This window comes from Pagrus pagrus (assembly GCF_965226575.1).
Source record: "Pagrus pagrus genome assembly, chromosome: 16".
Classification (NCBI taxonomy): domain Eukaryota; kingdom Metazoa; phylum Chordata; class Actinopteri; order Spariformes; family Sparidae; genus Pagrus; species Pagrus pagrus.
In genome coordinates this window covers 9053440-9081247 of record NC_140200.1, presented here as the reverse complement: position 1 = coordinate 9081247, position 27808 = coordinate 9053440, and the positions used below count along the sequence as shown (strand labels likewise).

The following is a 27808-nucleotide window of genomic DNA, read 5'->3' as shown; positions in this document are numbered from 1 at the left end:
CAGTGAGGAAGAGGAAGAGGAGGAGGAGGAGGAGACTGGGGGTGGGGGCGGTGGTGTCGGCGGTGGTGGTGCGGGGTGGGTGGGGGTGATCTCTGTGCTACTGTTTGGTCCTCGAGGGGAGGAGCCAGTTGTTGATCCTACGCTGCAAAGAGAAGGCGCCGTGCAGAGAGGTAAGAGGCCGTTTACGTAATAGATATTATTGTGTGTTTTATCTGCGGACTTTCCGAACGCGCGCTTGTCACGCGGCGTTATTGTCGCCATCACTCGCGTGTCTGCGAGGGATCCGTGGAGGTGGAGGTGAATGCGAACACGTAGCCTGTTAAACATGCCACTCCCTGCAAGAGCATACTGATGCCCTGAGCAGACCTCTGCTGAATGATTAAAATGGAAGTATGATTTTTTTTTTTTTGTGGGAATAAATATGGAGATCATGCATGGCTGCTTTGATTAATACGCTTTTATAACACCTTTAATATACAAATGCACCCCTATTTTTCTCAGCACATAGGCCGGCTTTAATGCTTTATTTGGATATTTTGTTTAATAGCACTTCCCATATTTAGTCTGATCTGTAGAGAGTTAAAATACAGCAAGAGGACGTGCAGCAGTGTTATGACATTCCACACTAATACAGGCAACTATCATATAATATCTTGTAAAACCCCAATCCTTTAGGCTGTATTGTGGTTATTCAATATTATAAAGCAGGCTACAGGCTGCCAGAGGTCACTAAGACTCAGTGTTGAGCACCACATGGTGCAGAAACAGAGGATTCTGGTCAGGGATGCCTTGGAGTAGGCTTCAGTGTGTGTGTGTGTGTGTGTGTGTGTGTGTGTGTGGGCAGGCTGAGGTCACTCTCATGCCTCTGAAACCCGCATTGCTGATGTGGGCTTGTGTCCAGTGAAGAGATATTTAATAGGGTGTATCATCAGGTTTCCCTCGGCAAAGGCAGAGCTCCACATCAGACTGGAAAACTGACCTCTGTTCGGCGATTGCAGAGCAACAGCTTGTTAACAAGTGTCCACGACAAACGCCGCAAAACTGAGGAGATCATAGGGTTGTGATAACATGGTTCACTCAGAGGACAGAAGAAAAAAAAACAAGAAAAGAAACTAGGTGGTTTCTTCCCTGTTTGGCATTTCAAAGGAGATGGGAATGCCTCGGGGCAGATGCCGGTTGTGTAATAATCCCATCTGTCATTGTCATTTTTTAGCTGTAATCTACAGGCAGAAAGCCTCACTATAGGCACTAACCTATAGGTAGTCTTTTGCAAAAATCAATAAAAACTTGCACAAGTGTCGGATCCCTTGTCGTACATTTTGTCCAGATTGGAGGAGTGCAGTAAAGACTTGATTAGAGGACATTTAAGTCACGAGCTCCCATTTGTTTTAGTGTAAAAAAAACCAAATTATGATTTAATATGATAAATTCTTGTCAAAATAGTCATCATCTATCCAGGTTTACTGACACAGTAATAGGTCATCACCCCTTTAAAGTGTTTTACTGCAGTAGTTGTTTACATTCATCTCACTTAATTCACCTGTAGATAAATGAATGATTAATCAGCACAAGCTGCTTCATTATCAACCAGTTTCCTCGGTACGTATCCTAAAGTAATTTAGTGCTGCACTTCCATAAATTTTGGGGACCGAGAAGAGACAGGTTAACTAAAAAAGAGTGGTCAGAATGGGAGCAACAGAGCACGAGATATTCTAAATTTGTTTGAGCTGCGGTAGTTTCATTTGACCTTTCCTGCCCGCTCTCTGGATCTCCCTGCCTCTGTACTTTGAAACACACACTGAGGCTGATCTAACCACTTTGTCGACCAATGTCTGGGCTGTCATTGAGCCGCTGGGGCCTTAGTTTTTAAGGTGTGTCCCTCACTGTTGGCACTAGGCGGCCCTTGAGCGTGAGATTACTGAGTTGCTGTTCAGCTAAGCAAATCAGTACATGAGAAGAGAAAACGGAAAAAGACAGGGAAAGCCTCTTGAGCCTGTCCAGGGCTCCGGGGTGCAACTACTAAGTCGGTCAAGTGCGACTAAACATATTCATTGGTCGCACTCGTGCGCGCGTGATTTCTTGTTGCGTGCAACTTTATTCCTGGTTGCAATAATTTACAAAATGTGTTAAGAAATAAGATTAACCTTTGTACAATTATGTGCTGGTGCACCTAACTGGAAAAGTTAAGCGCACCAGTGCCGACAATGTAAAAAGTGAATTGTGAGCCATGCTGTCATTTTATTATCTATGATTTCACCCATGTAGGGCAATTTCTTCTTGTTTCTAGCCTCCACCTCTTTGCCGTTGCCATTCACAACTTTTTTTTAGAGGTAGTTATATCAGCGGGAGTGGTGTGAAAATGATAACCAAACACTGTTTTATCCTAACAACAGTTTGTATATGAGTCTTCTGACTTTCCTTTTTGAATGACCAATTCAGACTACTGCCACCTGGTGGCATGGAGTGGTATTTCCCCACACAGGCGACGGGAAGCGACACAACAGTCTGCCTTCATCGCTGATCTCGGTTTGCTGTGTCAAAAACTAAAAATGGTGACATCATTGGGGTTATTTATGTGTAAAATTGGGGGAATGCCCTTTTAAAACTTTTATGCATACTTCTAACGTGTATATGTCCTGTAGAAACGGAGTGCGTGCTGCTTTTGTTGTCAGATGGACCTTGAAGTGAGTCAGCCTGCTGAATCATGTCAGTAGGTAAGAAAACAAGAGTGCAGCCAAAACCTTTGTCCATTATGTAATGGTGTCCGCCGTCGTCGTTTGCCAAGGGATCGGTTTTCTTTTGCCTGTTGGAGATAAATTAAAAATGAGGGGTTTGCTGCGGTGAATTAAGGCTGAGACGTGTGCTTGAAGCTCTTTTCTTTCGTGCGCTGCCGGTGTAGCTACATGAATGAGGTGTCATTCAGTCCTGAGATGCTCGAGCGGGTCACAAGGTCAAACAGCCATCTTGTTGAAGTCCTCTTGAGCTAGACAGTTAACACTTTTCCTCACAGCCCTCACGCTGCTGAGACATACACGGTTATTATGATACCCCCCTGACTGCAGACATAGGGAGGATTTCTGTCAGTGGTGTGGCTTTTTAACTTTTAAAAGTACCACCATGCAGCGGCAGGTTATGATTTTACAAGTATGACACATCACTTGATGAATACTTACAGTTTTATCATGGTTATTTAAATAAAAAAAAGTGAATTAGTTAGAATTAGTGATTAAGCTCTTTGTGCTTTGGCACAGAAAAATAAACTTCTAGGACAGATTTCATGTTTGTCCTTTAATTCTCTGTAATCCCCCCGAGACGCCTTAAGAATTTGAATTCTTGTACAGTCTGTGTCGCCGGATTGTTCGTTCTCTGAGGCCGGCAGTTCTCTGCTGCGTGAGTGAAACATCAAAGGAGCGCCAGCGTCCTATAGAGTAAAGAGGGGAGGTCAAATCTATAAGTGCGTCTTTGGCCTCAGGAGCATTTTACAGTGTATACTCTACACACACACACACGCACACACACACACACTCATTCACGAGGGAAGAAAACCATGAAGCTGTAAACTGAACATGTACTCTCTCTCTCTCCGAGCAGCATCTGTGTCCATGTTGTCTTCTGAAGGATCACATTAAAGAAAGCAGGACTCGTCTTTATCCTTTGGCAGACGGTCTCATCGTTAAATGTATTTAAAGAGAGGTCATAAAGTTTGTTTAACATAATGCTTCCGAAGAAATAACAGGAAAATCTGGGATGTGTGATAACATCGTCCATTGAAGATGAAACTTGTGATAAATAAACAAATGTTGAAGCGCCTGTATGAGCTCTTGTCATCAAATTGACACCAATTAGTTTGAGGGTTAGCTGAGGGCTAGCTGAGGCTCAAACATTTGCATGCTGAGTGCTTGGTGCATGTAAATAAAATTATTTTTCTCATTTGTTACATTTCAGCAGTCTTTTCGAGATGTGTTCATCGTGCATATTCATATCGCAGTGGTATTGAAAATACGATTTATCAGTCACCACTACATAAGATGTAGTCAGGGGCAGGTAATATTAGTTTTTTTCTCTTATGGCTCCTGCTTTGTTCAAGGATTGTGTAAGTATAGCGGGTAAAAGTGTATTATGTGTCATGTGTGATTGTTTTGGAAACCATACGCTGAAATGAGCAAAATAAACCAACTATGAATGAATGAGGGACTGAATGAATGAATACATGAATGAAAGAGTATGTTTCATTATTTAGTTTAGATTCTGACCTGAATGCTTTTTTTAGCAGAACATTCTTGAGTTTGAAATCAGAAACCACAGAGGGACACACATTTTAGGACATTTTTGAACATTGTATCTCAAAGTAGTCGCACTTTGTTCAGCGTGTAAACTGACATTTTTTCTTGTCTTTCTCTACAAATGCTTTGGACGCGCAATATGTATGATTTTTTGTGGGTAACATTCAAAAACTCATACACAGAATGTGAAGAAATGACAGTTTTTGATGTTATGACGTCTCCAGTATGTGTTGTGTACAGAAATACCTACTGAAGTCAGAATACTGACCAGCAAACACCGGCCCGTCCTGGTCCAAAGCTCCTGTGCTAGAGATGTAAACACCAACACTAACTGAGCTAACTGGCTAACGAGAGCTACAGTTAGCAGCCGTTAGCAGTTGCTTTGGTGATATGCTTTCACCGATCTGTTTTGAGAAGAGTGAATAACGTATTAACTTACATATTGCACCCTTAAAAGTTGCAATGTGTTGCTTTAATTAAGGTTTACTCGTACAATTATAATATGGAACATTTCGGCGTTAAAATGTCTAAAAACTAGACCTTTGTATTGTATTTTGTGAAGTTATATACTTATATAATCCCAAATGTTTCCAATGATATTTAAACCCTGAGAAATCTGTAATTGTATTCAAGGTATGTGTTCCATAACCGGATTTCTGCTTGAGTCACGTCAGATAGATTTTCATCAGCAATGGTGGCTGTTTAACGAGGAAGAAAAAACCTCCCATGATCCCACACTACTACCCAAGTACTCTTTTGTTTTCATTGTTTTGATTGAGAAACCCCGAGAGGCAAAATTTAAATCAAGGAAAGACCTGGGTCAAGACTTTTAGACACTTTGAAACTAAATTATTCTAAATCTGTATAGCATAGAGCCTTATGGCTACTACATTGTGACTTCCAGTGGATATATAGCTAATCTCTAATTACCTCACATGATCCCTAAGTGTGGGAGCCACAATGATAGAGTAAACAGGAAACTCTTTGTCCATAAACAAGTTCGTGATGACTGGCCTTTCTGCGGGTCAGTGAGGTTGAAATGATGTCCCACAAGTTTTGTTGTTGCAAGTTTGGCTCGTGACTTTGTTCGGTAGCTTTCACTGACCTTGAGTCAGCCTAAACAGGAGCGTTTATTGTGTTTAGGCTGACTCTGACTTTGTATCATAGAAGACAAACAGCATGTCATCGCTGAGAACCTTCATCTGCCGTTTCCATCTCTGCATCCACATAATTCAACCTAATTCAAATGTCAGTGGTCCTCATTTCTGCAGTTTTTGATGGATAGCTGATCTGATTCAGGATGATGATGATGAGGCTCTGTAACAATGCAAGGATGCTCTGCACAGATTGTGAACAGGATGATGGAGTGAGAGAACATTATCTGTGATAAATGTGAAGATTTAGTCAGATGCTGAAGAGGAAAAGAAAAGAAAGAAAGGGAGCCAAACATGCTCGGCCCGTAGATGGCTTTACTTGGGCGCACTTATCTCAAACGTAATCTCGGGTTATCTTGCCAGAATACTTGGGCCGATGAGGGCCATAACTGGTCCAAAACTAGTCTGAGTGGTATTTCTAATTGGGTCCAAATCGACCCAAGTCTGAGCCTTTTAAATCTCAGTCAAATCTGGCAGCCATGTATGGACCAGAACTAGCTCACATTTGGTCCTCTGGTGCCAAAACGCAGGAAATGCTCGGCAGATAAAACAATGTTTGTATAATGTAATGTAAAATCGGTTTAGTCTTAAAACGGATTAATTGTACATATGTTTAAAATTGGCTTCGCTGAAAATGAATTGTGGTTCTCGGAAAACCTTAAACTTTGCAAAAGCCTTTCATTGTTTATATTTGTGTGTGTATAGATTCCATTTTGTTTGCATATGTTATTTCCTGTTGATGTAATGTTTTATATAATCTGATTTCAAATGACCAGCCTCCCTCTTTATATCTGTATCGTTGCAGAGGAACAAGTTACAATTCTGATCACGCTGATGGAAAACCTCCCCTCACAGCAACAACATATCTAAGCTATTAGGCAGCTAATTGTGCTGTTTAATAACTTTGCCGTGCGTCTTGTCAGTGTGGAGCGATAAACCCAGACTGGAGCCCACTGAGCTATAATTTTAAAAAACACTCTTACATGAATCAGTGCGCCTGTGTGTGTTTGAGCGTGTACATGTGGCTGTGTAAAGGCGATATGTTCACTGCAAGCTCTCCTGAATGTGTTATGTGTGCTCGTTTGATGTCTTCATATGTGGGAATTAGTTCTATATATAAACAGCAGCGCAGCGTGTGTGTTCATCGCAGAGGTTGGCGCTTTGGTTGAGAAAGTCGGCCCGTGGAATATGGAGAGGAAGGAAATTCGAGCGATTTGGATCCAGAAAAGCTATGTTTGTTGGAAATTAAACAAAAACTGTGCAGAGGGAGGACTGAGCCCTTTCAAATTGTCATGTGTTTACTCAACACATAAGGCTGCTTTGCTTCTTTATTTTTAAGTCTGCAAACAAATGTTTCCATGAGAGATTTGAGCTTGAAATTAGAGTCACTACTGGAGACAGTTTTCATTCACTAAATGCTGGGGAAAGCAAAGAGTTACCAGTGGGCCATGTGTTTGATGGTCAGGTTAAAGAGGAATGAAGGAAATTAAGAGATTTTGTTAAGAGATTAGAAAAGACTATTGGAAGAACAGCTCGGTTTGCTGCTGCTACCACTTTCACCATCACTGTCCAGTCTTGAGGTGAATTTCTCAGGGCAGGAAACAGTTTGTAAGAGTTGTATGAATACTGTAGCTGTGACTCTGTCATCGTATCCTCTGTGTTGTCTGAGATACAGAAAGCGCCACAAACATCTCCCATTTAGCCAGGTCATATTCCTCTAGTTTTCTGGAAGAAGACGACGGCCAATTTTATCACAACGTCTTTTGTTAGGCATTGTCGGCATTGAAAATTATGTTACTGACTTATCCTGCATATCTTCTATCTAAGACTGAAATGGCAGTTTATTGCCTGTACAGGAATGAATGGCTCTCTATACCCCCGTGCCAAATGTTATATATATAGTAATAAGTTAAATCTTTGTTAACAAGAGTCTATTTTGTTTATTATCTTGGTTGCTAGGCTGATAATCTTTTCACCATGTGAGTCTGTGTGTGTGTGTCATCAGGGCAAAATGTGGTCCTGAAAACACCTTTTGTAGCAGGAACTACCACAGAAGCAGCAGAAACGTTACAGGTGTGCACCTGTAAAGCTGATCACCTGGGAGCCGATCCCAGCTGACATTGGGCGACGGCGGGGTACACCCTGGATAAGTCACTTACAGACAATTTAGAGTATCCGATTAAGCTACCATCTGCACGTCTTTAGATTGTGGGAGGAAGCCAGAGTACCTGGAGAGAACCCACGCAGGCACGGGGAGAACATGCAAACTCCCCACAGTACTTGTATCAGTGTTATTGTTATTATTATGTCAGTAACATAGAATGGCACTAAAACGACAAACATATCATTAATTTGTTTTTTTTCTGGGACAATATATCGTCCAACTAAAGTAGTTATCATGGCAACGGACATACCTTATATGTTGGAATTTTTTTTTCACTTCTAAAGATGTTGATATTTTATCTTGCCCTTTAAGACTCGATCGTCTTCCTGGCATGTTTTTTCCTTGGCAACAACTTATTGAATCTGCTCTTTTGCCTTGTTTATTATTTAGATGTTTTGTCTGTTAACTTATTAAATATTTGTTTTGTACATTTCTAAAGAGATTTGCCAGAAGATGCCTTCTAAGAGGATCTTTAAATCTTTCTAAGCGTGCACAAAGGCTGTTTTAACAGGTAATTCCAGCATGAAATACAAAAATTCTCAACAAAAACAGCCATTTGCAGAATGCTCTGCATTTCTATAATTTTGTTGCGTTATGGTGTATTGGCCGAAATGTATCACAGCTGAACACAGAGATACAGCGCTTCAGCAGAGCTACAGTTGAAAAAAAAAATGCATTGCATCTAAAATATCAACACTAATCATCAGTTTATAGTGCCAAAGGGCAAGAAAGCCTTTTCTTTACTCTAAAATTATCATATATAATGATGTGCTGCTGCAAGACGAGCCTGCTATTCATGACGATTTTAACATTTCCGCAAGAATAGCATATAAATACAACTCTAACTCTCTGTATGCAGGGAGGCGGGCCGGGCACTGCAGTGTTACATAAATCCAGACTCTTTGTGCATCCCTGTTAAAAGAATGATGAAGCATATAGCTCCCGTAGCCTTACCCTGCCTCTGGCCATCAGGGCTGGTTTGATATAAAAGTGAAGATCATATATTCAACTTTTTTCATCTTTCAGAACGTGAAACGGTTCTTTAAATAGATGATAATCTATAATCGTATCATATTTCATGCCGTATTCTATGGTCTGATTTGACGTCGTGCCAGTATGGAGACATCTTTTAATTGGTCTGGGGTTGCATGAATCACCTCTTGCTCTCTTTGCACTCTGGGCCTGATTATGAAAGCTCGCTGCTGCCTAATGGAGACAGAATGAGTTGTCTGTGCCGTCTATCACTGCCTCTCCTCCGCCTCACCCTCCATTCTCCCCCGGTCCTTTCTGTCAAACCAGTCACAACTCCCTCATCCATCTGCTCTTTGTGTGTCATGGCTGTGACCTTATTGCTCATGTCGGAGGCTGTGTGACGGGCAGGCCGGGTCACAGAGGTCCAAACCCCTTGGTTTGTTTCAAGTTTGGATTTTATTTCATATAGAAATAACTTTTATGTTTACATTTTTTAACATATAATCAGGATTGGAATCGCACAGCTTGTTTTTAAATTGCTATTTTTGTGACATTATTGAAAGGTCAAATTTTAAATCAGTTCCTGATATTGTATCTGTTCAGGTTTTGACTAGGCACACATGAGACATAATACAGCTTGTTTTTATGTGTAGTAGTTTAGCATTAAGTATTGAAAGGTTGCTATTGACGATGACGATAAAACAAATGAAACCTCATTAGTCACAACTCAGACTGAACCATCTGGTTCTTCGTGTAAATGTTCTTTTTGCTGTTGTTGCTCTGTACATCAGGACTTTGAATTAGCAACCAGAGGGAAAACGTTCATAGAAAGCATTTATATTCATGTCCACAGAGTTCGTGGAGAGGTTCCTCTACATCAATAATGTTCAAAAGAGAATGAAAGTTCAAAAGGGAACAAGACTGCAAGTTATAAAGTGACGCAAGCTGATTAGCTTACATGGTACAAACCAATCATTTTAAATATTTTATGAAAAGCTGTTGTCGTCATCAGTTCACTACCTTTTTTTGACCCCTTAAAGGTGTAATTTGTAGGATTGCTTGGTTGCTGTTGGTAAACACGCCATTCAAAGTTGGCCCCTCCTCTTCGGCTCAACGAGCGACAGAGCGAGAAAGAGCAGCAGTGGTTGAGTGAGCTAGGGAGTAAATGAAGAGAGGGAGCCGAGTTAGCGAGAGCAAAGCAGTGAATGAGAGAAATGAAAAGTCGTTTCACAACGGTTACTTTCTAAAGCCCAAATACACATTCACACCTCTGCACAACCCTCTGGATTTTGTGAGAAAACTCTCTCTCTGCTCTGTGTTTGTGTTGCTCACCCCGCCCTCAGTCAAACAGACACACAGACCTGCATCTCTTAATAACAGTGATGTAACCTTTTTGGTGTCCCGATCGCCAGATTGTGTACCACTGGTTTAGATCAATATATAATATTTAAATAAAACATATGGATATTGATATACATTATATTGTGATATGGAAAATACGTGTTTAATTTCATACCAATTGATCCTGAACGCAATACATTTTATTATATTAAATAAACTTTTGACATGTGTAAAACAAAAAATGTAATAACTAACTTTTATATTTCACTTTCACTTTTTTCCTTCATAATTTGGACAAAAGCAATGTGTGCAGCTACAACACATTGTAATCAAATCATGATGATGCCATCCCACTGAAAGTTAATGAATAGTTATACTGAATTATCGGCCTCTGATGCGTTAAGTGGCTCCATTTTTCATTTCAGGACTTTTTTTTTTGCATCAGAACATTTTCTGACAAAAGTGGCAGAGTGCACATGCCATCATTTCTGATTCACTGTCATTTAGTCATGATTGTGATGTTTGTTTTCAGGCTAACAGGCTGCTAGCGGTGAAGAGGAGGTCTAAAAAAACGATGATGGACAGTCGGCCAGTGCAGGACTAGCTCAGACTGAGGGAACTGCAGTGGAGGTGGAGGAGGAAGAGGAGGAGAGAAAGAAGACAGAGGAGAGACAAAGCGAATCACATGACCAGTCCTCGGAAAGGCTCCAAATTAGTGATGCTCCCCTCGGGCAGGGATTACCTCCTCCCCGCCGTCTACCTCTCCATCTCTCCAGCTCTTCCTCCCACAGTCAGCAGATCAGCCGCCCAGCTCCAAGACTCCAAGCCGTGAGAGCTCGCTGTGCTCATCCACCCACACACACACGAACTCTTACACACACGCGCACACACTCTCTCACATTCACAAACGCACACACACACACGCATTGCATCCTGCTCATGGTCGTTGGCCTGCCCTCCTCAGCTGCTGCTCCCGCTCTACTCACAAACCATGAAGAGGCCCAAGCAGCAGACGGGGCCGCTCAGCTTCCTCAACTTCTTCAGCAGGAAGCCCAAATCGGAGCCGAGACCCGAGAGGCCCGTGGAAGCCTGGCCCAAAGAGGAGGTGGCCATCACGCTGACCCCGAGCGAGCATCCAGAGCAGGTGAGAATGAGGTGTTGAGTGCCGTTGATGATGTCTGCTAGTTTTGTTTCAGCTCCAGGTGGACAAAGGTAAGTGCTTTAATGTTTGATCGTTGTTTTTATACGTTCCAGTTTGACCTTGAGATTGAAAATTTACTGTTGTGTCAGGTTCTTTTTATGGGTTTCAAAAAAAAGAAATGTTGCTGGAAACCCGAAACCTGTTTAGACATCGTCAATTTTGTTAAAACACAGTTCAAATGATAGTATACTAATGATTTTAAGAGCTTTTATAATAAACAATTACTCCTCCTATTTAAAAGATCTATTATTCTTCCATATATAAAGTCAGAAAGTGAAACAAGAAATATTTCTGTGCTTATATAAAATTTTCATTCATCTTTGAGGTGAGATTGAAACATTTTGCACGTCTAGTTTTGTTGCCAAAATTAACACGTCTCACAAACTGTTGTGTAAGAGAGAAGCTGAAGAGAGGCTGTAGATCATTAACTTTGGATGTATTAGCTTCTGCCTGCTTCCTCCCTCTCCCATTCTGTTATAGCCCAAATCCATTAGAGTGTTTATTTAATTAATTGGCAATTTCAAGAGATGATGTTGCCAAGAAACCAAGTACACCAAATACAATAGAAATCCACCTGCATGCACACCCACGTAAACTGATGTTCACTGGAATAGTAAGGATGTTCCATTTGCTTTCATTTACTTCTCAGAATCAAAGAAAACTCCTCACCAGTCTCTCTTTTTCACTCTGTTTATGAGAACATTTTGATTATATGTGATTGGATGTGGTGGATCAGCAGCTCTGTAATTGGTCACAGGACCTCACAGCAGAAGAGGCGGGAGAATCAAGAGTTTCTGGAGGAGAAAGAGGAGAAGGAGGAGGCCCTCCAGCAGCGGCTGAGGCAGGTGAGGAAGGTGCCGCCACAGCCGAGTGCGTGGGCGGGGCAAGCAGCGGCTCCACCGGCGTCCTGTCCCTCTCTTCCTCCAGCCAGGAGCAGCTATTGGATGAACACCTGGAGGAGTGCCCATTGTGCCTGCTCAGTCAGCCCCGTTGCCACTTCCCACGACTCACCTCCTGTTCCCACCGGACGTGCTCCGACTGCCTCCGCCAGTACCTGCGCATTGAGATATCAGAGAGCCGGGTGTGCATCGCATGCCCTCAGTGCCCCGAGACACTGGCGCCGCTGGACGTCCGTGCCATCCTGGATGACCGGGCGCTGCTGGAGAGGTTCGAGGAGTACCAGTTGAGACGTTTCCTGGCCTCTGATCCAGATACACGCTGGTGCCCTGCGCCTGACTGCAGGTGAGAATCAGACACAAACACAAATCGTATAAGTTTTTTTTAATGCATGTTTACACTTAAAAATGCTTTTTTTTATACCAGTTATCAACTTGGTAGATTATTTGATCTAATATTCAGCATTTGTGTGATTCTTGGAATCAGTGTTGGCCCCGTCTTTACCAGCTGCAACATTAAAGTGATGAACAAATGAATGTATCAGTAATTACAATCAGATAATATGTTAAACATTTTTGTGCACCATTCTGCACAATGAGTACTTTTACATATCTGACACATGTATGAAGAAATGCTCAGTCCCATTAAAGTTGATCTGGAGAGAAAGAAGGCAAATTAAATAATCTCAGTTCTTAATTGCCATCTATCGTTCCTTTTTAAATGAAATAAATCTTTGTGTTGCTGCTTCTACTCAAGTAAAAGATCTAAATACTTCTTCTACCTCTGTGGTTAACTTCTAACATTGAGAGAAGATTATTGAACAAGGGAGAGGAAAAGGCACACGTAATGAAAATAAAGGCCCTCTAAATTGCATACACTTTAAGAAAAATGTCGTTTCTTACTGTCATCTTGAGTCCTACGGTGGCAAATGCACTGTAATTACCTTAGAAAAACACACAAGGGCCCTAATTCAACATTTTCAACATGGCAGCTCCTGTCAAACCCCCTGTCATCCCTCCACTATCTTCATGTTGTAAGACACACGACTGGAGGAGTATTTTCAGTGTCAGAATGATTGACTGGGCATTGAAAAGATGAACTGACAGCATGTGAAAGAGTCAGTTTGAGCTTTTCATGCGTCCTGAGGCTGTTAAAAATTTGATGCAACCAAAATATTGTGCAGATCCTGAAACAGAACAGACTGTGTGTGAGTGATGAAGCAAGCCTCTTCGCTTTGGTAACTGCAGCTCTTTGAGAATCTAATATGAATCTATGTAAATGTGGGACTACATAAAGTAACACCAAATACATGTTGTATTTGGAGTTAAAGGAATAATTCAAAAAGTTACCGGCGATGTGCCTGGTTGGTATTTCTGGGACAAACAATGGACCACAATGCAATGCAACCACAAGACATGTTCTGAGTGAACCCTCATCTTTTCCCCACAACATGACACCGATCCTTTGCTGTATCGCCTCCACGTTCATGGATGGGTAACACGATCGTGCTGATGATGGGAAATCATAATGTGTGTGTGGCTGTTTGGTGAATACTTGTGGTCAGAAGCACGTATGATCCAGGGTTCAGGAGTCGGTGGTAGACCATCTGTCTCCCTGACTGTCAGTTCTCACAGTCTGCTCGTGATGAATGAGCGGAGCAAAAATCATTTCTGCCAATCTGGCCGACGCTGTGGTGGATTAAGTATAACGCAGAGAAACGAGAGACTGAATTCATCTGCGACATCTGCAGAAATTCAGATTTCAAGTTTACAAGTGGAGGTCAGTGGTGTTGTAAGTTTTAAATGACTGACAGCTTCCTCATAAGAGAGGCTTTGAAGCGTCGACCCGTTATGTAAAGCGGTCATTCACAGTTATGGTTTGTATATTCTCATGTTCCCAACATACACACATTCTTAGAGGTCTTAGTGACAGAAGCTTAGCTGGAGATTATGTCGGCTATGAGACAGTGTGCTCTGTCCACACATGTATCTACGTATGTGTGCGCATTCGGTCATGTTTTAGCTGCAAATGTAATTCTACTCTAGGTTGTTTCAGTAATGCGTTATATTAAAATCCTTGTAATAAGCGTTAATTAATAGGTAATAGGGAACTTATTAGTCCCTATAAGATGTTTATTAGCATTATTATGTGTTAATAAGACTATATAAGTGCTTTAATAGCACCATAAACACCTTTATTATTAGATTATAAGAAATTTCTAAGCACTTGTACAACTTGTTGGCAGTTTTTAGACACTTAACACAGAACCTCAATAAAAGCATTATGAGTTTCTTATAATTGTTTATAATAGCATTAAAAACACATTTATTGAGTTTACCTGACTTACCTTTTATGTCATTGTAAGCCTCGTAACACTTTAAAATAAGCATCATTAACAAATGGCTCATTTATAGATAATTAAACTTGTCACACAGACCTCAAAACACACACTCATATAACATCTCTTTTTATGTCCAACTGATGAGTAGTTGATAGTTAATTCACCGTAGGCGTCTGGTTTTGAAAAGCAGTCCACTGGTCTGTTATTTAACGCTTATTAAACTATTGAACTCATTATAGACAGCATTAAAAGATAGTAAAATAGTAAAATGGATATTAGAAGCAGAGATATCGCCCTCTTTATTCCACACATTCTTCTTCTTTTACAAAACCTGCTGCCTACATTACCCACAATGCAACCAAGCCACTGAATGACATCATTGGAGGCAATTTATCAGATTAAATGCAGCTTCCTCTGGAGCCACAAAAGTGTTTGTACTTCTTTTTTTCGTCAAGACCTGTAAACATACTTAAACGTGTTTTGTGGCTACCAGATCTAAAGCAAGAACATTGTCTTACTAAGGTTGTTCAAACAGAAACGAGACCCGTCCATGAAAACGTTCCTCCAAAGCTCTACTAATTGTGGAAAGCTCCACTAAGTCAAAAGTGTGTTTTGCTTATAATACCTCATGTGGATGTTTGCGCTTCACTGATGTATGTGCAGAGTTCGACGTTAGCAGGCTGTTTCCACATTCATCTGTTGAAGGGGGAACGTTTGTCTGTGCTCACTTTAAATCAGAGTTTAAGATGTGTATGTACAAGCAGGATTCTGACGTCAGAGCTAGTCTGTAAGGTCATGATCCTATGTATAACTTATACAAATGTGATGTGAAAACATGAAACCTCCGGTGCACACACACTGGGAATGAACTTTTCAGCGACAGAGGACACATCTTGTGTCCTGCAGTTAAACTTTTGAAAATGAGAAATAATTGCATATTCATATATTTGTCTTTTTTTCAATGAGGGAGGACGAGCGGATTGTGCTTAATTGATCTTTTTGTTGTGGGAAAACCCTATCAGACATGAATTGCTATTCAAAACAGAGCATTTTTAGATGTTTGAAAGCACATCTGGGAGGGATCGTTAAGAATTATTAAAGGATGTGTTTTCCAAACGACTTCACTACAACTTTGATCCACAGCATCTATGATCTGTTACAGGAGCGAGAAATAAAAGTGCAGCGCCGCCTGTCAAGTAAAATTCAGCTGGTTTGAGTGATATCAGCAGCCTATGGCATCGCCGCTGTTGCTTCATGTTCTGTCAGATCCTCTTTAAACATCTTTGCATGACGGGGGAGGATGTGTGAGATGTAAATAATCAAGTTACTGCTGGTTTCTTTCATAAAAATATACTCTGATACCTGTGAATGTTTCTGTCCTTGAGCCAAAAGTGTCTGACGTCAGAATCAGTTTAAATCTAGTCTGACACCAAACCCAGGCAGCAGTCTAATTATCCTCTTGTGTGTGTGTGTGTGTGGCCTTCAGCCTGTCTGACAAAGCTGAAAGCCACGTAAGGCTGGAGGTACCAAAGGAAAAAAGATTGAAGGAGCTTTTCAAATACTTCACAGCAGAGCATCACTGCCTGGATCCTAGAGGCCTCCGTGAATCACTCGCGGTTACTTTCATGTTTGATCCTTAATCACATGATCTTTTGAATATTAAAATTTATGTTAATGTGCCCTCTGAGGAGTGAGATTAGGTCCACGGGCGTCAAGCTCCTTGTTATCGACATAATGACTGCTCGAGATCTGAGGGTGGAGTTATTTCTGGTTCAGGTGTCGAACTCTGGAAACCAGTCCCACAGATAGTTGTATCTCTCTTTGAATAGTGATTCACTTAGGCACGCAGTCTACAAATGTGCTGTTTGCGAGCAAAGACAAGAATGAACGATTCAGTGCGCTTCACCAGGCTGAGCAGATGAACAAAACAAGCAACTGATGAGAGACTTTCTGCAGCTTTTCATAGATATTCAACGAAACTGTGACTCTCAGCTGAACATTTTACGGTGAAATATTAAGTAGAGAGAGCACCTGAGGTGTCCTAACAACAAAGAGTCCTCTCTAGGGATCATTTAACATGCGGCACCAGTGATCTATTCTGTCATTACTTATCTGCAGTTTCTCTCTCTCCTCAGCTACGCGGTGATAGCTTACGGCTGTGCGGAGTGTCCCAAGCTGAGCTGTGGCCGGGAGGGATGTGACACGGAGTTCTGCTACCACTGTCGGCAGCTGTGGCACCCCAACCAGACGTGTGACCAGGCCCGGCGGCAGCGAGCCCGCCACACGTCAGGCGGCACCGATGCCTCCACGCTGTACGTCTTCAATGAAGAACCCGGAGGAGGTGACACCTTCTTTTGTCTTATTCTCCGTGCTTCAAATAATTTTTTCAGGTTATTTTATTCCTCTGTGCTGAATAAATATCGTAGAAGGTGTGGTCACCCCTAACACATTGACTCTGTTGCTGAAGATGCAGAGGAGATCAAAGCGTGCCCTCGCTGTGGTGCCTACATCATGAAGACCAATGACGGCAGCTGTAACCGTATGAACTGCACTGTGTGTGCCTGTCAGTTCTGCTGGCTGTGTATGCAGGAGATCACCGACGTGCACTACCTCAGGTACTCATGAACACATTAACCCACCAAACACCCACATCTAACTGAACAGCACGTTTTATTTTAAATGACTTTGGTGTTGGGCTGTTGGCGGGTCAAAACAAGATGTTTGAAGATGTCACTTAGGCTCAAGGAAATTGTGATGAGCATTTTTTACTATTTTCAACATTTTCCAGACCAAACTAAAAGCAATCCCCTCCCTCCTCTCCACGTCGCCAAACTTCTTTTTCGAGGCTGCTCTCTTTGCTTCTTTCTTTTTCTCAAATGCTGTTCATTGCTTGTAGGTACCTGAGTATCTGTGCGTTCACACCGAGCAGACAGGTCCGCCTCTTTATGGAGGTCTCTGTCCTGATTGAATGAAAGTGGGCAGGGATACCAGAAAATGTATTTTCTCTTTTACTACATGAGCAGGAGGAGAAGAGACATGGGTTACTGACCCAACACTCTACAGTAGTGATTACTGTTGGAGTACAGAGCCATTTAACACCTATTTAAGTAAGACAATAACACTTTCAGCAGTTTTAAAATAACCAACAGAATAATTGGTAATAAAAATAATCCTACAGTGAGCAATCTCGGTGTGGATATCTGGGAGATATCCAGTAAAAGTACGGCACAAAAACACAAGAGACAGAGCAGCAGAATTTGATCTCAGTCTCACAGCAGCATGAGGTGAGAAAATGCTCGCTGGCACAGGTCCAACTTCTCAAATGAAAGATACTGAACAGTTTCAGTTTCTCCCAAAGGGAAAGAACGTAATAACTACCTTCACTACAATGAGTATACCTGCCTTCACACCTCTATCCCATCGGTATGTTTTAAAGGAACACCCAGTTGGAGTTAAAACCGAGCCAGTCAGCAAGACACGGACGGCATGCCATTGTCGAGAGGCTGCACTTCTTTAAACTGGCTTCCATTGATTTTTCCAGTCCTGGAAGAGAGTCACTGCTGACTTGTCATCAATTAATCAGCTCTATCTGCCTCCATATTTCCATGCGGCAGAATATGTAACTCAAGCTACAGGACTAGCTGGATCTGGAGTGACAGTTTTATCTTTCCGGCGGCAAAGGACTGGTTATAACTACAGTGCGAAAGGTGTACATGTCTTCTGTTCTGTTGCCTGAGAAAGAGGGTTTCAGTCTATCTGCATGTGCCGCATTGTCTTTTCACACCTCCCTCTCCCTTAATCCCCCCTGTCTGTCTGTCACACTGCGAATTACAGCGAGCGTCCTACAGAAGGGCAACGCTTTTAGCATCCCACTGCAAATCTGCCCGTTCAGAGCAACAGAGCACAGTCTTAATATCTCACCGTAATTCCCCCCTCCACTCAGGCTTTTGGGAGCTCAAAGTGACATTTGCTGCCGCGATACAAACGTCGAGAAACGGCATCACCCCGAGGTGCTATTTGTATTGCTTATGTTGTCGCCGCCGCTCCTACAAGTTAATTGCCGCTTCATTATGAGCAAACAGCATTAGTCAGTGTTGTGCTGCTCTCCCTGGCAGTTAGAATTACACCACAACACCAAAGACTCGTGCTACATTAAAGAGGCAATTTAAGGCAGTGCTTGTTTTACCTAATGTCATATCAAGGGAAGGAGAATTGACTCCTCGCAAACAGACTTAAATAACCCGACTTTTCCATTTATCTCACAGCAGTGAGATAAATGAGTACGCGAATGGTTGCTGCAAATGACTGTAATAGAGGGCGAAGTAAACATGACAAATGCAGATGAGGTCGTTCAGTTTGAGTGATGATGTCATGATAGCAATGAGACAGACAGTTAATGTTGTCATCTTCTCACGTCAGTGCTTACTGATGTCACTCGCAGCCCAAAAAATAATCACTCAAATTGTTTTATGTTTCTGTTCGAGTACAATGAGGATGCTTGTGTGATCATAGCAGTGGAGGGGATGAGTGTCTGTGTGTCTACATGAGCGTACAGCTACTGTTTGTTTATATATTAGGATTGAAGTTTGGATAAAACCCAAAAACTACTGAGGTCATAAAAAGTCCACAGTCGTGCTCGTGGTTCTGTGAGACTGAGCTTTGTACTAAATGCTACATTAAAGGAGCACTTTGTAGCAATTTTAATCAGAAGATAAAGATCTTCATTGACTGATTTTTTTTTTTTGGCTAAGCTAAATAAACAAACTCTTAAATTTGGCAGACCCTGCCACCTTTCTAGCTTCAAATAGTGTTCTGGGGACTTTATTTTCCTCTGAGAACAGCTTGTTTATTCTGTTATGGAAAAAATTAATATTTCTGAGTTTGTATTATTACCACATTATTGTTTATAAATATTGCAGTTCTGAGTTTAAATTTCTTCTCCACAACTACATAGTGCCCCTTTTAGCAGGAAAGTTAGTTAGTTTAGTTTAGCCTGCTGGAGGCTAACATTTCTTATTTAGCACTAAAAATATGCTACAATTCAGTGCCTTAAACCTGCCAGCCGGGGGCAATTCCACTGGTTTCAAAAAGAAGTCCGATTGTATGTAAGCTTATGAGAAAATGACTCTACTTCGCACTTGATTTATTACCTCAGCAAACATTTTCTCAATGATTTTTTCGGCTTGAATGCTAGATTAAGGTCTTCTTCAATACAGCATGATGTTAATTCCATAAATAATGGTCTCATTTAGAATAAAATAGACAATAAAGCTAAATGTAAAATAAATGGCTACCTTGTGATTGGCAAATTGCTACCATGGCATGTCTTCGGGTTCTCAGTCCCGGTCATGGGAAGGTTACTTGGTCATAAAACAAAGTCATGGCAGAGCCAATAGCTGTAGAGATATTTCACTAAAAACAAAAAATGTAAGCCTTGTGGTGGCCAGCAAAAGTCTGGAGTTCAACATAGTCAGTAGGATTCATCCTCGTGGGCTTATGAATATCTCTGGAAAACTTCATGTTAATCCATCCAGACAGACTGAAGGACATGCCCTATCCATAGAGCTATGAGACCCACGTGACTAAAAATGCTGCATGTTTTAATATGATTTATTTTCCAGACTCCTATCTGACCTCCCCTGTTGTGTCTCTTGTGTTTCAGTCCCTCAGGATGTACATTCTGGGGGAAGAAGCCATGGTCTCAAACCCGTAAGGTTCTGTGGCAGGTGGGCATGTTGCTCGGAGCACCAGTGGTCATCTCCCTTATAGCGGGCATCGCCATCCCAGTCATTATTGTGGGCATACCCATCTACATGGGCCGAAAGGTACAGTGAATCCTGTGTCATTTCAAGTAACTCGTGTGAATTGATATACTTAGTTTGTGCACGCGTCAGTAAAGACAGCATACAGCCCCTATATGACTCACAGGGTCTCACAGGCTGTTATCCTTTCCCCTCATGCATGCTGGGATGCATGTATTAGTGGACATGAATAAGTGGCAGGTATAAGTGGTTTGGGAGAATGAGAACAACAAGGAAGAAATTGAATTTCCATTATCTAATTTATGTTTTATTTATTACCTTCCAGGTCCATGGTCGCTGTAAGAAAAACAATATCTCAGGAAGTAAGCACTACTTGACTGTGGCAAGTGGGGTGATGATGTCAGTGTTTGTGTCGCCGGTCATAGCAGCTGTCACTGTGGGTAAGGAACAAACAATGGCATGGCCACCTTCTGTTCTTCTGTCCGCCGAGGAGGGTAATTAAAGTGTAAAATGCTGTGAATTAGGTATATAAATACTCTCTTTTTTTTTGAAGGAGAAGAAAGTAGATAAAGATAAAATCGCCATAATATCCTGAATCACAGCAGTTTGCGTCAGACCTCATATGCTGAATATGCTAATTTAATCTTTTTTATTTTTATCTGAAATGCAATATTTATGTGAATCAGAAAGTCATTAAAGATAAAGATAATCCACGCTGCTTTGACCAGCACTCTGGCTGCTAGCAGTGGAGTCCCAGATAATCCCCTCCGTAATGAGTTAGGACTCGAAGATCAATGGGAGAGCGAAACCCCACATCTTTTCACACGCTACACATCCAATTAAAGACCCAAAATTAAAAAAACAGCTTGGTATTTTGGGAAATATGCATATTTGCTTTCTTGCAGAGAGTTAGATGGGAAAATTGATGATACCGCTCTCATATGATGCTAGCACACGAAGAGCAAAAGAGCTGTGTCACTAGAGTAACTGTCCGATCTGAGCAGCCCATGCGTGAGCGTGTCTGCCATCTTGGTTATGTACGGCAACACCACACCTGGACAAAATTTGTGACGTTAGTTTATGATTGCGGGTCGCGTTTGCTTCACCGCCACTCGGAGTAATAACTTGCAAGTGTAATCGTGATCATAAACCGACTTAACAAATTTCTCGTTTTACTGTAGTTCTGCATGTGATTTTTCCAAGTGGTGTTGCCGTACCTAGCTATCCATGATGGACACACTCAAATCAGGCAGCTGCTCAGATTGGGTAGTGACAGGTGACTTTATATCGCGTCTGTTTAATCTGTACAAAAACTGAAGTGTAAAAACATGCCAATGGGAAATTTTTACACATTGTTTTACAGTAAAAAATGCTTATCAGTGAGCTGTAGTGGCGCTAGTTGTTGGATTTGTTCCAAGCTAAGCTAAGCTTACCTGAACAGCGGCTGGCTTTTAAAGGTTTTATTTACCATACAGACATCAAAGTGGTGATAATCTTCTTGGTTAGAAAGAAATTAGCTGGAAACATTAACACACACACACACACACACACACACACACAGTGCTAAGTAGCATTTTGATGACTCATGCCACTTCCTGCTGAAGGTAACATTCGCTTAATTCCTTACAGAAATCCTTAAGGCTTTAGCAGCCTTGTGGCTTCCCTCTGCAGTGTTGCAACCGCCACTGTACCGCACACTGATGGGCCCTCCCTTTACACACACACACACACACACACACACACTCAAACCCATTTAGCCGCAGTGCACTCTTCACCCTGACCTCCTGTCCCTGCATATCCCTGTCTCCATGTTTCACTCTCTTTTCACTTCAGCTTCTCTCTGCCATATGTTTTATCAAATCCCCTCCGTTCTGCGCTCTCATCGCACCACAATTGTCATTTAGTTTCTCATATTTCACTCACAGCTCCCCGTCTTGTCATTTTTCTCTCTCGCTGACTCAAACAGCCTCCCGGGTTCACTCCTCTCTCTGTCAACTGTTTGGCTGGCAGGCTCATCCTCTTGCCCTGGTTTCACCCTGCTGCTGAGTCAATAGAGTCCCAGTGTTCCCGCTGTGTTAATGATGTCCCTTTGTTTGGTCGGCACTCTGCTTTGTTTTCCCAAATTCCTATTTCAATCGCAGGTTGCGTAATCACACAGCACAGGGAGGCAGCCTCACGTCGAGTTTGGGTGCTTGTTGACAGTACTTTATGGGAAGGTTATGGAGGAGAGTGGGGAGAAATCGAACTTCTGAAATAAAATTGGCTTTGCTACAGTAGTGACCTCTGCTCTGTTCCTTTTTTGACTTAAAACAGTCAAACAGGTCACTGTTTTGCTTCTGCCTCTCATTTTTTAGGTGTCAATTGCAGGGATGTCTTTCCAACTCCTATTATAATTAATGCAAATGCGTGCATTTATATATATGTATATATATATATATATATATATAATGTATTTTACGGTCCTGGATAACATAACATCATCACATAGAATATACAGTAAAACATAGAGGTTTGAAAATATTCAGTGAATCACTCAATTAATTTGAAATTGATATGAGATTAATCAGGATTTACAAAGCATAGGGATCGTAGGGACGAAATAACAGCCATAAATATACCAAAACAAGTAATAGAAAAACAGATAAAACATAACATTGATTAATAAAGCTAGATAAGCTTGCCTCCAATTAAGAGAGAATAGATTTAAAGCTTGTAAGGAAATAGGGTCCCTGAAAGAGGGTATTACTGGAGCATAAACAGTGGTTCCCAGCATTATTTAGAATAACACAATTGTCAAGAATAGAAATATGGATCAGTGTGTTTCACCAACTATATTCTGTGTGAGGTCCACAGTGATGCATGGGGGGCTCCCCCTTGTGTTTATATTGAGTATTGTAGTAATAATATGGTAATACATCTATTTAATATGCCTCAAAACCTTTTGTTGCAGTGTCTTTGGACCCTAACCAGGGACTAAGACATGGTATTTTGGAATATATCTTGTATTGCCAGCCCCCACACTTTATTATTAAAATATATTGTGGCACAATCTCTAGAAAAACAATTAGGGCTGTCACAATATCTTGATTATCAGGAGTATCATGGCAAAACAAATTCATGATAGCCGATATCATCATAAGTGTATTATTAAGACAATATCCATATTTCATTTTTTAATATCATGGCTATAATAATTAAGAAATATATCTGAATTGGTTTATTCACACTTCTCTGTTTCCCTGCAGGTGTGGGTGTGCCACTAATGCTGACTTACGTCTATGGGGTCGTCCCCATGTCGCTCTGTAGGAACGGTTGGTGTCGACCGCAGAGTGAGCCCCCTGAAACACACAAAATCCAACTGGAGGACTTAGCCAGCTGTGAGTACAGCATTTAAAGGAATAGTTTGACATTTTGGGAAATATGCTTGTTCGCTTTCTTGCCAAGTGTCAGATGGGAAAATTTAGGCTGACAATGGAGCTGGAGTCAAGAGGCAGTTAGCTTAGCTTAGCATAAAGACTGGAAGCAGAGGGAACCAGCTAGCCTGGCCTCGTTCAAAGCTCAAAAATCCAGCTCCAGGCAAACTTCTATAGCAATTTACGTTAGTGACAACAAGACGCAAGAAAGTAACTGCAACAAACGTATATCCCAGATTATTGAGCTATTCTTTTATTGTGTAGTAAACAACTCTTGACATAAGTACTTAGTGCAATGTAATTTTTGCTCTGCGGCCTGATCTGATGAAGTTTCAACTTCTCTTATAGATCTTCTATTCTCTCATGTAGTCAGCGACCACTGGACGGGTCAGAACAACCAAACGCTCAGTGACACCAGCGTCCAGGAAGTCAGAGTCAGTGTACAGGAAGTGGGCGTCCTCCCAAGTACGAGCACCACGCCCCCAGAACTAGATAGCTATGAGGAATTGGATGAAGCCACTAAACACCACGGATACACCAAGCAGGACAGCCAATCAGACTGCGAGGTGGTTATTGTGCCTGACAGCAATCTCGATGACACACAGGCGCTTTCTTTGAGGTAAATGTTGCTAAATGTTTCTACCCTTCTTTTTTATGGTTTAGGCAGGATTTTTAGCCAGGTTGATTCCAGGTTGGGTCTTGGGATGTAAAGTCACTTTAGTCTGTTGGTCCACCACTTTGGTCCAGGCTGAAATTTCTTGACTGCTATTGGATGGATTGCCATGAGGTTTTGCACGGATTCCTTTGTTTTTGAATAACTTTGTTGATCTGAGAGCTTCTAAAATGATTTGGCTTATGACCAAAAACCTGACACATTAACAAAACTAATAATCCTCCTACCAAGCTCTTGCTCTAAACTGATGCCTCGTTTCCTCACAGTTTATTTTTGTGTTTGCAATTACGGACTTACGCCCCCTAGTGTTCAAAGCAAGGAAATACATTTCTTCAAGGGTGGATAGAAATGCCACCACACACAGAAAAAGATAAGAACATAAGCTATTTTTTTCTGTCTTTATATGCGTACGGTGCATTAATAAGACAAAAACAGAACCAGTAATGCACGCTGACAAATAAGTGAGGCCAGTTTTTTATTTTAATATTTTGTTAAAAGACTTGTGAACCACCATGCATGAAAGAAATGTCTAAATAGAACTGTATTACATTCATCAAGGAGTTAGTCAATTTGTTTTCAACTTCCTCTGTCTGGTCTGTTCGAAATCCAACACAAAATCTAAAAACTTTCAACGTACTCGGGGCATTTTCCGAACCGAAACACAAATAAAGAAGAAAGCACACAGAGCTATGTGGAAACGAGGCATAGACGAGTACAGCCTTACAGAGCTGCTAGCATGGCTGTAGACTCTTAGTCTTGTTCTTTAATTATTTTTTGGAAACTTTTCTCCAGTGTAATACCTTTGTTTAAGCATATAATCCTTAAGTCAGACAGACTTCGATTGCCTGGCAGCTTTGTATTGATCTTGTGTTTCTACCGTCACCACAGGGAAGGAACCAATATTGAAGTCCGTGTGGAAATTGAGACCCATCCCAGAGGCGCCCGCCATTCCAGCCTAAGTAGCATCCTGTCTAGCCGAAGCCTGTCAGTGGAGTCCCTGGGACACTCGCAGTCCCTGCCCCAAGACTACCTGCGTGCCTCAGAACGGGAAGAGCGACGAGAGGGTGGAGGAGGAGACGGAGAGGAGCAGGAGGGAAGAGAGAAACCAGGAGGGGAAGCCCGAGGACACGAAGAGACAGTTTACCCAGTCTTTGAAATAGACGGTGTATGAGGTCCTCCGGTGCAGGCTTTGTACTTGGTTGAAGATTAGTCAGGTTTTTATGAGCCGGCGCGTCGCTGGATTGACCTGAAAATCATTGTCCAAGGCCACCTCCTGCTTTAAAAGACAGGCCCTCCCACCAGTTGCCTTCTAGCTCCAGCCTCTAAGGAAAGACGCGGGTTTAGACAGAGCAAATGATAAACATGAGAGTGTGTGACAGTGTGCGTGAGAGACAAATAGCATGAGACTATTGCATTTAAAAATCGGAGGGGGATGATATACTGAAAGGCAGACAGGATAGCATTCATCAGTGAAAACAGAAGTGACTGAGAGCATGTTAGCTGACTAGTTCAGTCTGTTCTTTTCTATGTTGTCCTTTCTGAAAGACACTACCTTACTCCCCCCCTCTATGATAAATCTATTCAATGAAGCCCTCTCTTCGTCCGGCTGTACTCTTATACTTCTTTTAGTGACCTCACCTCCCTCCTTCCACTCCCTTTACAAATAAACAGACCCCCACAAGCATGATTTGTTTCAGGAAGGATTAAAGGATCTGGCAACCGTTGTTTCACCAAGTAATTATCAAATGCTTCTCAAGCCAAGTTGCAAGACAGAAGGGGGGGATTTTTCTACCTTTTGAAGAATATCTCCAGTAATTTACGATGCAGCGGTCACACCTCGAATCTGGCAACCTTAAAAACAGACGATGCATGCTTCACTGTTCAATTACATTTTGTGCAAGAAGTCCAGTTGCAAATGACATCTGAAAAACTGGTGAAGCCTGTAACCGTTGTTCTCTGTTGGAGTAACAAGTGCTCTGTGACATTGTGGCAGTGTTCGAAAACTGACCGGAGGGCTTATAAATACCATTAATTATATTATTCTCAAATCCACAGTCTTCCATGGAAGCAGCAAAGGGGGCAGTGTCACTTTTGCATTGTTTTAGTGCAGATTACAGCCTTCAAGAGGCTTAAAGAAACTGCTTTAGTTTGTAAAAATGCTCATGCTAATGCAGCTACTCTTTTTCTGAAGAGTCTTAAATTTAAAAGTAGCTGCATGATTCTACTACTTGCTGTGTACGCAGGATAACACATGAACACACACACAAGCAGTTTCGCACACACACACACACACACATGCCCACGCCACACGCACCGCAGTGAAGTGTAGTCGCAGTAGTGTGTGCTGCTGAGAGCATTCAGTATAAACTAAAGACCCTCTCAAATGATCACAGAGCACCAAAATTACAACAGCAGCATGCCACCTCAGGCTGAAATCTAATAACCCCTTCTAGATGACTTATGAGAAATACATGACTATACATGCTCTGCTTATCTTCCTGAGTGTGAAATACTTGTGAGAGATGAACTCGGACCTGACGTGATAACCTGTGCTGGGTTGTGGAGAGAAATGAAATAAAGATTTCACCATGAAGGACACAATGTATGTTTTGTATCTGTCACAAATTGATTTTTCTTGGGTGAAAGTTCAAGTGGAAACCTGTTTCCTAGTATGCCACATGTAGACAAAACATTTTTTGGGGGGGATTTTACCTTTAAATATCTTCTTGTAACAAGTCTAGCTCAGCACTTTTTGTTATTTTAACATTTTTCTCAAGTAAATTGATCTAGAAAAATGAAGCAGAGTAGTGGGAAGCCTTAAAAGATATATCTTACAACCCTGTCTGGCTCTCCAGATCAACTGTTTTAGACTACAAGGTCTCCAATTGGAAATTTAAAAAGAATCCATACAGTAGATCATTTTGTAAAACACACAAAAATAAATACTAATAGTAGTACTACTTATATTCCACGATATCACCGTGCTTATACAGTGTGTGTGCAGTAGTAAAGGTAGGCGACAACAATGCTGTAATAAATGTTTGGATCAATAGAGGGCGCCAACATACAGAAAAAGAATACTTGCAATACACATTCGCAGTTGTTAGTTGATCATTTAAAAGCAGAATTACTACTATGTTGAAATACTCTGTCCTCATGTAGAATAATCTCTATTGGACTATAATTATTAGATACTTTAATGTTGTGGTAGCGGTTATTTTATACCGCTGGGTAGCTTTGATCAACTTATCTTAACCACTAATGATACATGAAAATTGATTTGTAATATTAATTAGAATGTCTTAAAGGGTAACTCCAACAATTTTACACATTTAAGTGTGTTTACAGGTTTTGAGGAGTACTACTATATATTAGAAAAAGTAGTAGAAAGACTTTTGTGGCTCCAGAGGAAGGTGAGTATATAATCTGATACATTGCCTCCACTAAAACTGTCCACAATCAGTGTTATAAAGTGTAATGCTAGACCAGTGGACTGCCTTTCAAAACCTTTGATTGATTGATTGATGTTATTTATGTATATAGAGGGGAATGAACCCAATGGATACATTTAAAAGTGAGAATGCTTGTTTTGAACATGTTCCTTAAT

At 41.4% G+C, this 27808-nt stretch overlaps 1 protein-coding gene across 2 annotated transcripts; it reads left to right on the top strand.

Moving 5' to 3' along the window:
* The first annotated feature begins 83 nt into the window (after positions 1 to 83).
* LOC311271401 (E3 ubiquitin-protein ligase RNF19A) lies at positions 84 to 26806 on the top strand. Of its 2 annotated transcripts, none has more exons than XM_084377044.1 (10): positions 84 to 170; positions 10447 to 11058; positions 11873 to 12357; positions 16489 to 16694; positions 16827 to 16968; positions 20016 to 20178; positions 20441 to 20555; positions 23361 to 23492; positions 23877 to 24147; positions 25090 to 26806. In XM_084377044.1, the coding sequence occupies exons 2-10, from the start codon at positions 10906 to 10908 to the stop codon at positions 25370 to 25372; spliced, it is 1950 nt and encodes a 649-aa protein (XP_084233170.1). In that variant the 5' UTR covers positions 84 to 170; positions 10447 to 10905; the 3' UTR covers positions 25373 to 26806. The 2 variants fall into 2 exon arrangements, with proteins under 2 accessions (XP_084233170.1, XP_084233169.1); XM_084377043.1 differs by having other exon boundaries at positions 16821 to 16968.
* The last annotated feature ends 1002 nt before the right edge of the window (positions 26807 to 27808 follow it).

Coding starts and splice junctions, on each gene's coding strand:
- LOC311271401 (XM_084377043.1), top strand. CDS start 10,906: ATGAAGAGGCCCAAGCAGCAGACGGGGCCGCTCAGCTTCCTCAACTTC. Junction 16,969..20,015: donor ACCGACGTGCACTACCTCAG/GTACTCATGAAC, acceptor CTTGTGTTTCAG/TCCCTCAGGATGTACATTCT. Junction 20,556..23,360: donor CATAGCAGCTGTCACTGTGG/GTAAGGAACAAA, acceptor GTTTCCCTGCAG/GTGTGGGTGTGCCACTAATG.